The 12,413-nt window shown below is 39.6% G+C and overlaps 1 protein-coding gene across 2 annotated transcripts in view; it reads right to left on the minus strand.

Annotated features, from left to right (window-relative positions):
• Nucleotides 1-8,797, minus strand: part of LOC117293363 (WD repeat-containing protein on Y chromosome-like) — a 61,814-nt gene extending 53,017 nt beyond the window's left edge. For both annotated transcript variants that reach the window (XR_004519435.1, XM_033775656.1), the window contains exon 1: nucleotides 8,649-8,797. Coding sequence is in view for 1 of the 2 variants with exons in the window: in XM_033775656.1 (XP_033631547.1) it covers nucleotides 8,649-8,693 (45 nt within the window). In the remaining variant the exon portion in view is untranslated. The remainder of the gene's footprint in view (nucleotides 1-8,648) is intronic.
• Nucleotides 8,798-12,413: the final 3,616 nt, after the last annotated feature.

The raw sequence follows: 12,413 nt of genomic DNA on the forward strand, positions 1-12,413 counted from the left end.
AATATCTTTTCTGAAGCCTAACTTGGAAGTGACTTCCAAACAATAATCTATAAGGGAAAACACCCCACATTTCAAGTTTTAGACTACAAGCTCATCCATTATTCAACATCCTTTGAGGAAATAAAATACCACTCTTGTTAACAGTGCAACCATGCGGACAATGATGTTACAATGCCTACAAAACCCTGGACAAAACAAATCCGAATTAATCGTATTCAGCTCAACACAAAATCCAAATTACTCCTACTCAGCTTACTAAACCAAGTTAATAAGTCAACTGCTTAATTGTTATGACACTAACAAAATGTTTAGTGTAAGCTGTTTTGTCCTTTGACTTGTCTTGGGAGAGTTCTCAAGAAGATTTTGAGATGAAAGGGGTCAAGAGCTATGAAGGTTTAGAGTGCTAATGGTGTCCATTCAGTGTTTCTAGATTAAAATTTGATCTTTTATTCCTCTATGGGATTTGAGGCATTGCTTGGTAAGGTACTGTATATTGATTTGTGGTAACTAATTGCTGGGTAGATTATGTTTTTTTGAGATCTTGTCTTGCTATTTATTCTTCTTGACCTTAAAGTAGATTTTCAGAATTCAGGTGACTCCAATTCTCTACTACCATGAGTAGATTTTTGGGGATTCGGGAGACTCCTCAGTTCTAAAAAAAAAAAAGAACTGTCCTGCTATTATTAACTTCTACCCGGCTGGAAGGTAGCACTTTGGCCGGGACTTCTACATGTACTTGTATCTGAACATTAGAGGGTGTGATTTGGTTTCCTTGATACACCTAAACCTGACCAGAATTCTCCCACTTGAGGGTTTTTTAAATGCTGTGGGGGTATCCTGAACCCGACTTTGGGAAATTTGGCCTAAGCAAACTGAGCAATAAAAAACGAGCCAAAATAAAACAATATAGGCTTATGTCATGCTTTTGAAAAAAAACTCTTTAGATTTACCTCATAAAAAAAGACCAAAAAAATAAGTTTTATTTGTTTCTCTCAAACAATACTGATCTGATTTGAACACAAACCAGGCACCAGAAAAGTTTGGCAAGTCAACAAATACCTGTTTACTTTACCATGCAGGGAAGAGGCCGATAACCGCAAAGGTCAGACCGATAAAAGGAACAAATTTGTGACTTTTGAAACTCTAGATCAAATACTTTTTATGCCCTATGCTCAGTACCTCCTTATACCTGCAGCACTGGTATTTGATACAGTCCTTGGTACATATTACAACATACCACAGCGCCGATAATGTCTGTCTTTTTTCTTTATTTTGGTGGTGATTTCTCAGTGTGGGAGTTTTCTGTTTTAAAATGGTTTACTTTACTGTTGTCTGGTTTGTGTATCCATAGTGATTATGGTCTAGAGTTATGGGAACTTATGCCGTGTCCAAATTGGGCGCTATAGCTATTGACCCCTTGCACGAAATGTCACAAGCAGCGACTGCGCCACGCTCACCATTTTGGTGGGCAATAGATAGTGATTATGGTCTAGAGTTATGGGAACTTATGCCGTATCCAAATTGGGCGCTATAGCTATTGACCCCTTGCACGAAATGTCACAAGCAGCGACTGCGCCACGCTCACCATTTTGGTGGGCAATAGGTTTACATGTAAACCCCGCGTCGCCTAAAATGCGCGCTTCCACTGTGACATTGCCCACCAAATGGCGCATCCAAGATTATTCTGATGATGACGTCTGGTGAATTGGGTCAATACAGGGTGTGTTGCTAAAGACAATTCTATACTTTAACACATGCTATAGCCATAGCCACCAATTCAGAAAGCCATAGTTTGTTAACCTGATTTCATCAAGCACAAACTACACAGAGCTGTGTAAGGGGCCATTCAGATTATCAATGTTTTCAATTGATAATATGTTCACCAAATCCACCCCAATTTTCAATTTAAAATTGTTTGTATGTGTTTTCTTCATTGAGATTTGCTGTTGTGATTTTTAAACATTGATAAAATAAAAGAACTTTGTTTGAAGCACAGTTTGCTCGACCGAAACGGGCGGGGAAAAAAAGAAAGGAAAAAAAATGCTTTTGTTACAAAGAGAACTGGTTGGCTATCCAGACAACTAAGTTGATCCCAACCCTTCACCAACATTAGATTAATGATATAAGCTTCTGCACTCTATTTATAAAAAAGATAAAAGACAGGAAGAACCACCAGCCCAAAGGTGGCAACAGTACTCAATAGTGAGTGTATAGTTGTCTTGTACAAGTAAGAATAAGATTCACAAAAAAGGAAGTCAGCAAAGTTCCCACAAGGGGGTCAGCCATTCTCTCTCTCTCTCATACAAACATTTCTTTAAATCCATGTTCTATCAACCTGATGAGGCTGTCCACCTTGAGCACTGGACGCGAATTGCACAAACCAAACAATTGTGATTCAGTCATACGAAGAGGACAATTCTTATTCTAAATGTTGTGAAATGAGCGGTTGCTTAGGTTGGCAATAGCCAATCTCTCTCATACTTCAATCATTGATTTAACGTCTATGATTATGTGTTGCACAAACCACAAACCAATAAAATTACGAATCAGTAACTAGACGACACTACTTATTCTAGATATTGTGAAATGAGTACTTGGCTTTAAAAGCTGGCAATAGCCAATCTCTCTCATACTTCAATCATTGATTTAACGTCTATGATTATGTGTTGCACAAACCACAAACCAATAAAATTACGAATCAGTAACTAGACGACACTACTTATTCTAGATATTGTGAAATGAGTACTTGGCTTTAAAAGCTGGCAACAGCCAATTGAATCTCTCATACAAACATGTCTATGATTATGAATTGTACAAATCAATATGATCTAGTAACTAAACGAAAATACCTATTCAAGTCATTGTGAAGTCAGTGATAAGCATGGATTCGAAACCACAATCTCGTGATTGCAAGTCCTACAGCCTGACAACTTGATCACAGTTCCAAGTTTGTTCATCAGATAAGGTTTTGTGGACACAAAACACAAACGTCCACATATTTACATTAAACGTATACAGTTAAGACAATGGTGGTAGAAAACTTCCTTTAAAATATTACTTGCTGAGGTGCTTTAGTTTTTGAGAAATGTGCAAAACAATTTCCACTAAAATAATCAAAAACTTACTGACTAATGATGCTGAAACTTCTACAGATACAATATATTATACATTCACAGTGAGTGGGGATTCATGCCATGGCCAATAACCTGCTCTACAAAAGGTATCAAAACCCTTTAACAGACGAAGTTTACCAAGAAATATTTACTGCTATCAGCTAGGTAGAATTGGGTCAAGGTTTATGGGCCTGAAGGTACACACAACAGGAGCAAAATTGTAACACTTATCATTTTTTAACAAGATTTGAGTAGATAAAAGTAAAGACCGTTACCAAATCATTAATATTAGTGGCGTTTGCATTCACATTATGGCTGACCTTGATTCGAGATTAGCCCCTGCCTAATTATGTTTACCGACCACGCTAAAGGCATTATTGATGATGTCACATTGAAACATTGCTTGGTTCGTGTCAATATTTACTTTTCTTAGATCCGTGTACTATCTCAAAATTATCGCAACAGCGTCACCTGTACCAAATGACATCTTGGCTATATAACAGCACGTTCCAGTCAAAGCAAAATTGCATGTCACACATTTTATAAAAGGTTGCCTGAGTGGAACAATGGTTATCAGCGCTCTCTATACTAATACATACTTGTAATCAATTTATATTAGAAGGTAGGCCTATACCCTGAGTTTGCTTGTTAAAAATATCTTACAGAGGGTATAGATTGTACAAATTCACAAAGACTAACTTGGGGTACAATGTGAAAGGCTGTGTGTGAATTGGCGGCTACTGTACACTAGCTACGGCTAGATTTCTGCGTCATCATGTGTTGAAGCAGAGTACATTCTTGCAACACTCTTAGCAACAGTCATAGCCGTAGCTGAAGTCGCCAATTCACATACTGTACATAACCTATGTTTGGAACTGAACATGGTGTCAGCCAGATAGGCATTCTGGCTGACTTCTAGACACCATTGTAAATTAGATATCATCCTAATATTACAGTCTATAAAATATTATCAGACCACCGCTTTTCCATTCAGTAGTGGGCCTATGACCAGTGTTGTAGCTAGACCAACTTTTGTGGTGAGCTCTAAATCCTAGGGCTAGCGGTTCAACAAAATTATTCATGTTTAGATATGGGGGCCATCATTGCTGAAGTGCAATCTGGGGGAAACAGGGTCAGCACAGTGTATTTTACTAAGAGAAGAGTGCTAGGCAAAATTTGTGAGTCCTGGGTAGGGCCCACCCGGCACCGCCCACCATGGCTACAACACCGCCTATGACATTAACTAATCTAATTTAAATTAGGAATGAATAAATGCTTTTGCCCATGACAAGTGAACGAGTAGCAGTATGATTACTGCAAATTGCCCTCATTGTGTGATTGATCTCCTACAGTATTTGTCAACATGACAGCAAGTTTGGAAAGCCACACTTCCAAACTCTGACTACACTACAGCCCCATGTTCATTTAGAATACGGTAAACCAGTAACCAGCAAGGCACTTACTATGAAAATGAACATCATACTGTATTTAACACCATTCCACTTCTTGGTTCCTCTTTTACCTGCACCCGTACCCGTCGCCGTTCATCATGACAGCAAGGTTTGGAAAGCCACACTTTCTTAACTCTGACTACACTACAGCCACATGTACATTTAGAATACGGTAAATCAGTAGCTAATGGGCACTTACTATGAAAATGAACATCATTCTGTATTTAACACCATTCCACTTCTTGGTTCCTCTTTTACCTGCACCCGTACCCGTCGTCGTTCATCATGACAGCAAGGTTTGGAAAGCCACACTTTCCAAACTCTGACTACACTACAGCCCCATGCACATTTTGAATACGGTAAATCAGTAGCAATGATGTACTTACTATGAAAATGAACATCATACTGTATTTAACACCATTCCACTTCTTGGTTCCTCTTTTACCTGCACCCGTACTCGTCGTCGACGTTCCTCTTGACGAATACATGGTACTCGATATCAAACCAAGCAACCAGCTTTATTTCCCCCGATAAGAGACCAACAAAATACTTCACTTCTCAATGCATAACTGACATAACCCCCAAACTTCATTCAACCCCATAGCACTTGAGCTTCAATTGCCACCAGCAGTATCAAAGTAAAAAGTCACTGAGCCCCGACTCCAGGCTTGGCCTCTTCATTTTAAACACAGCCGACCGAATAAAACACCAGGCAGTCCTTAACGATACATGAATCAAATGAGAATCTCTATTTAATGACAGCGGATTAAGACTTTCTCATTGAGAACAATATTCGGCTCCAGCCAGGGAGAGACTCTGAGGGCGCATGTTGCTAACCGCTTCACAATCAAGAGTGTGCTCAATTTAGGAGTTGTTGTTGTTGTCAGGTTGGTGGCCAATGGGTTTTCATTGGAAACCATTCATCCATTTTGAATACACCCAGAGGGGACCCAGAATAGTGAATGGTTAACAGTGCTTTTATTTTCGTCCATCAAAAGGTAAATACAGATTCATTCAATCGGTGGTGATTTCTATGTTGACAGGGATTAGGGGGCAGTGTGTTTCTTTCTTTTTTTGGAAAACTTGATTGGTTTTTATATCAACAGGATTATCAGTTATGCTGTGTAGTTGATTTCATTTGTGGAAAGGGATGTTTAAATCCGGTTGTGATTGTGGGTGTGTTTTAGTGAACATAATTTTGTAAACATAAAGTTGTTTAAATGAGTTCTTTGCCTGTACAATGTTAACATCTCTATTGTATGGTGTTGGCGCTGAAAAGAGATGGGGGTTTTTCATTCTCAATATTTTAACTATCCGTGGTGTAGTCATTGCCATTTCTCCTTTTCAAAGTACTTTTGCTGACCTTGCATAATTAATTACCTGATTGACCCAATACAATGTTTTGCAAAATAGATTACATTGTGCGAAAATACGAAGATATGGTCAGTGAATTGTCAGAAATTGTCAGAGTAGATACTAAGGCTACTAAGCGAATGTGTTTGTCTCAAAAACTTGGATTTATTTTTAGCTACTGGTGACAAAATATGTCAGTATTTTTGGTCGAATTCAGTGTTCATCAGTAAAGCTTTTTAGCAAGGCAAAGTCTTGGTCAATAGCTCTCAGTGCCAACAGGCCCGACCAGTGTGGTGAGAACCATGCTGATAGGATAATTAGTGACGCTAGTAGTACTAAATCGTCTTGGGTAATTGTGCCTCAAAATGCAATGTTTTCTGAAGCTACAACAGAGCCTGTTGAAAAGTAAATATCTCTGACTGGCTCTGTTGGTTTACTGCCAGTCAAGCAATTACAGTGTGTGTTATGGTGTGTTGTTTGCTATACAGAATCTAACAATAGAGTCATATAAATTGAACTTTCACATAGCAGTTTCAAATCATTTAAAACAGGATTACTGACCATGCTGGATTGTTAATGTTATCATAATCACAAAATTATTAAGGGAATCAATGTGTGGTGAAGAGATTTTCAACTAGTGGTTTAATCCCAACGAGGCCTGGTTCTTGATAATTTTACCGAGACGAAGTCGAGGTAAATTATTAAGAACCAGGCCTCGGCGGGTTTAAACCACTAGTTAAAAACCGATTCAACACACTTTGATTCCCATTCATAAATACCTTTTCGGTCAAAAAACATCAACACTTATGGTCAAAAAGTAAAATAATTATGCAAAAATTTTAATTTTTCAATGATTTCTTGCAACACAACACCCCTCCAGCTATGAAATGGTAAGGCCCAGTCAAGGCCCTCGGGTAAACAACTCCTTATAAGGCAATGCTGTACGTGTCGGGCGTATCGCTTGATGTGGCACAACTGTCTCAGCCGTTGCTCTCGACCAATAAGAATGAAGAAACTGTCTTATAAGCACAGGTGTAAACTTGCGTGTCACGCCCATGTTTCAACACTTTTTACTGGTCATAAACAAAGGTTTATACACACCACATGGTGCGCTCTCCACCAAAAGGAATAGCAAAACTGTCTGAGGTGTTTATGAATGAGTAGTCATGTTGTAATGGACTCATTGTTAAATGCAGAAATGATATTTTGTTTGATAAATGACGTTTTTGAAGCACGTTATCCACAGCGAAATAAAAATCAAAGAAGAAAACACCCTTGTCACACGAAGTTGTGTGCGTTTAGATGGTTGATTTCAAGACCTCAAGTTCTAAACTTGAGGTCTCGAAATCAAATTCGTGGAAAATTACTTCTTTCTCGAAAACTATGGCACTTCAGAGGGAGCTGTTTCTCACAATATTTTATACCACCAACCTCTCCCCATTCCTTGTCACCAAGAAAGGTTTTATGCTAATAACTATTTTGAGTAATTACCAATAGTGTCCACTGCCTTTAACAATGACACATGTGTCACAACACTCTCGTTATTCAACTGAAACTAATATTCTTATATAAAGAAAAATCAGAATAAATCTTCTGTCACACCGTTCATGAAATATCCTGTTGGAGGTTTTTTTGGGAGGTTTTATTCAGAGTAACTGACTTGACCCAACAACAATTTTCTAACGTTTTGGATTTTATCAAGCGCCAAAGTTGAAAAAGCATTGTTGGGTCCAGTAACTCGGATGAGAAGTAATCACATACTCAAAAGTGCATAAATAGGCCTACCAATTTCATTTAAACATCCTGATGACGCCTTTTGAAAAGCCAGTACAGTTAACAAATCACATCAAGACGGATTTCAGTAAAGTAATGTATGCTTCAAGAATTCACAAGAGGATGCTGATACATGATTGAACTGCTACTTAACTTACAAGCAAAAAAAAGGGGGCAGTGGCGCATTTCAAAAACAGAAGTTTGACAACCACACCTCTCCCTCATCGAGTTTTTAGATACCCACTAACTAGCCCACCTTGTTGAGCTGTTAATGGCTCCGCTTTTTACATGGGTCTCATCACTGTCACCATTACGTAATGGTGACAGTGATGAACATCGGTCTCATCACTGTCACCATTACGTAATGGTAACAGTGATGAGACATCTGTCTCATCACTGTCACCATTACATAATGGTGAGTCACCATTACATAATGGTGACAGTGATGAGACTGATGTTAAAAGTGGAGCCATTAACAGCTCAACAAGGTGGGCTTACCCACTAACCAAAAAAACACAAAAAGACCTTGGACTGAGTGTGGGTTCTAGTCCTGATCATGACATGTGTGTGAACAAGAAACATGGTGTCTATCCTGATTTACAGCCATTAGTTAACACTTTTTGGTTTGTTCATGTCTAGTTAACACTTTTTGGTATGTTCTATTGTTTTATTTTACATCTAAGATTCTTGATTGAGCACATTAAAAAGACTTTTAAGGCTAGGCGGACTTTTGAGCTATTAATTAAAACTTACTGTTCGCTTTTTTTTTTGGGGGGGGGGCTGTTTCATTTAAATGTTATTATTATTTCTTATTTATAAATAAGCAAAATGAAGATTGAGCGTACATTTTATTTAGTTTTCTTAGACTAGAGGGCAGTAGTTGCTCCATTGATGCCGCTCTTTTATTATTTAATAATTTTCTTAAGTTAAGACAAAAGAAGGACAGAGACTGACTGACCTTTCTAACTGGTGCGGAATGAGCTGTCATTCTACCCCGTGTCATCACAGAATCAGCCCTGTCTGCCAGTCCATCCACAGCCCCGACAGTCAACCGTCTCACTTGGGTCTCAATTTTCGGTATATCATCGTTGATTCGAGATCCCCAGGTCGAGGAAGCTTGTTGCGACAACTGACCCCTCGAGCCGGGCGGTGTGTAGCCGGAATGATGACCCACTCCACGCGACCCCGCAGCCGCGGTAGCCGGCCGTGTTTCCTCCAGCACGTTCGGCGTTCCTCGGGACTGCAGCTTCGCCTGGGCCGAGGTGGGTCGTATCGGTTTGCCCATTCGGCGACCCGGTGTTATGGCTCTTTTTCTCGGGTCGTCATCCTCGTCGCATATAGCGTCTATGAGTTGCCTCTCGCTGCTCGTTAGACGGTGGTGGGGCATCATGCCAGCTCTCGAACCCCACTTCCGCTGAGAAGTTAACGCACCACGGAAGAAACGTTCGTTCAGCCCTTCGTATTCCGCTGTACTGAGTCTCTGACTAAATAAAGTCACACAGTTAACACACGAATCGCTGATGAAAACTCTTCACATTTTAACCACAAACCCTAGAAAAATGGACGGCACGAACTGCAAACTTACACAAGACAGAGTAGTTTACATTGGGTTACTTACACTTACAGTTATGCTATCAAAATGGTGCCTGCCATAAACACAATATAAATTGAAGAAACCCTTGACTCAGCATGTGAAGTTTTAGTAACCCCAACGTGACCTTCTGGCTTGGTGTTGTTATGGCAGCACTCAGCCACCTGCTTGATTGATTCCCATTGGTTCCCTTCGATTTACGCACATTGCGACCGCAACAAAATCGGAACCAGTGCAAAGCAGTATGAGTTCAGTCGAACTATAGAGGGCGCTATATCACTCGTCACGGTTTACAACAAAAATAATAAAGTTTGAGGTGTTTCTGTCTTTCACAAAACTATCTAGTGATAAACCACAAGGGAATTTTTATTTCACAAAATGTGTACGATGAGCAAAGGAGAGAAAGGGTTTTGTTAACTTTAATTTTGGTTGTCTAACTTCGAAGGGAATCAATGGATTGAGGTTTTTACAACTTCGAAGAATCAAAGGTTATTAATTTTGCTCATTTTGAAATGGTGCTTAAAGGATTTGAGCCATTGCATGGTCAGGTATCAATATGTATTTGGTTTGCGGTAACAACATGTGTGTGTCAACTTGCCAGGTAGAGTTTGTTCTTACAGAACTTTCTTTATTCTACCACGGAGTAGATTGTTCGGGTGTTCGGGAGACTTCTCAGTGAACTATTACCCGGGTGGATGGTATAGAAACAGGCTGGGACTACTACTTTAGCCTAAAAGGATCGTAATTAACTGTACTACCGCGTGTCAGTTCTTGGGTTTGGTCTCAACGTTTCGACTAGCTTGCTCTAGTCTTCAGGAGACCAAACCCAAGAACTGACTCCGCGGTATAGTACAGTTAATTACGATCATATAAGCTTAAGTAGTCACGTCCCAGCCTATTTCTATACCACCCGTCCGTCCAGGTAATAAGCAGGACAGTTCTTTTCAGAACTGAGAAGTCTCCCGAACACCCGAACAATCTACTCCGCTCCGCGGTAGTAGAATTAAGCAAGACAGTTCTCTAAGAACAAACTCTACCTGGCAAGTAGACACACATGGTGTTACCGCAAACCAAATGCATGGTGCTTAAAATGTTTTACACTTCAAGGGCTAACCATGGAGTTACTTTAGGGCCTATGGGCCAAAAACGTACCTTGATTTTATTCTCGGACTGTGCCGTTTTGAAGCCCAAGCTTGGTTCTGTCCATCACTGCAGTATGATTGGGAAAATCAATAATGTTAGCAGTGGCAATTATCATCACAACTATCTGAATTATAAAAACGTCCAATTGTTTTCGTATTAGTTGAATCCCTGCCTATTAATTTATCGAAGCCGTCATAGGAGCCCGTTGCCAGCATAATTTGAGTGTATGCGACATTGCTTTTCATCGGATCCACCAAACTTATTTCGTACTGAAAACGTTTGTGAGAACTGTCTCCCGAACAAAATTTATAACAACTTGCCTTTCCGCATCTTGATTGAACCCGAAACACAAAACTTTAGATGGCTCTGTTTTCATGTAGGCCTACGGGATCGATATAAACCAGCCGCGGCAAAATTTTAATGAAAACTTTGAGGGGGCACAAGGGGGGCTGAATCCGAGTCTGAGTCCGCCGATCTTAGGGCCCCATTTCGACGTTCTTGTCGAAATTTCTGTTCGCAAGATTTTCTGATGTAGGCAATAAACACAACAGTTTTACATTTTCCGAGTGTAGACAACGAGTTTAAAAACATTGAAAACTAATACATGATCTCTAAAATATAAATTATTTTACTCTTGTCATCTATTACCTGGAATGAAAAGTTAAAGGTTTCAAATTGGGGTGTGGCTGTGGGCGGGGCAAGGACATCATTAGGCATAATTTGTGTTCAGTGACGCCACTGATAGGCCATATCCACCACATAAGTTATTATGAAATTAAAAAAGTCACAATAGTCTACAACAAAATAAAATGTTTTAATGAGAAAAAGAAAGCTGTAAAATTGCCCAACAATTGTTACCACCACTGACAAGAAAAGAATCTGGTCCAAAAAAAATATTTTTAAAAGACCTACCCAACACCAGGCCCAGCACAAGACGGTTCGGGTGTAGTCCAAGCCATCTTACGCCTAGCCATCACGAGGACCGCAGCCCCTTTCATCCCCTGCTTCGGCGAGGCATGTCGAAAGGGGCTGCCCGGCGTGTCGCTCCCGGGGCTTTCATGTCTACTGATGCTGTTAGCGATAGACATGATGGAAATCGCCAAAGAATCGGCGTCAATAGTTTCAATTGTTTCCATTTTTACACATCAGCAGCCGGTTAGAAAAACAATCCAAATGTCACATTATTCATACAGAATTGGAAACTATCAACTATCAGCGTGAAATCGGAAATCACGAAGGAGCGCGATCAAAACGGAAATCTGAGACACAAAGTGACCCCCCCAAGGAACAAGCAACAGTAATAACTTAGAAACATAGGTTTTGGGTGATGGTAGCACAACTTCATACAACCCGACCTTTGCCAGGCAACGAATTGTTACGTAATAATTTCGTTCAAAGTCGTCACAATGGTCGGTAAAAAAAAGCGCGCACGCCCAACATCAACCGCGCGGTCCAGGGCGGGCGGCACACAACGCTCAAAGGCCACACTTAGATATTAATGTCATTTTTTTAAAAAGTAAATTTCATTGTTCTTTTATTCACCTATGATTTCATAAAGCCAGTAAAACAGTCGACTTATTGTAATGCTTACTATTTAAAAGCAATGTGTACATTTGGTTTTTGGAACCGTTCAATTGTTTTAATCATTTAATGTAGTTGATTACAATACAAATAAAACTATATCCATTTCAGTTCAAGAGGTTGTAGCATTTTTGAGATATCGTCGAAATTAGAGTGATAATCTTCGCACGAATCACTTTCGCTAAAACCATATTCATTTGAAGGTAATCGCTTTGGTAATTGTCAAAGACCAGTCTTCTCTCTTGGTGTATATCTCAACATATGCACAAAGTAACAAACCTGTGAAAATTGGAACTCAATTGGTAGTCAAAGTTGCGAGATAATGGAAGAAAAAATACCTTGTCACACGAAGTTGTGTGCTTTCATGATGCTTGATTTCGGAACCTAAAAATCTAATCATTAGGTCTC

The sequence above is a fragment of the Asterias rubens genome, chromosome 8 (genome assembly GCF_902459465.1).
Source record: "Asterias rubens chromosome 8, eAstRub1.3, whole genome shotgun sequence".
NCBI classification, from domain to species: Eukaryota; Metazoa; Echinodermata; class Asteroidea; order Forcipulatida; family Asteriidae; genus Asterias; species Asterias rubens.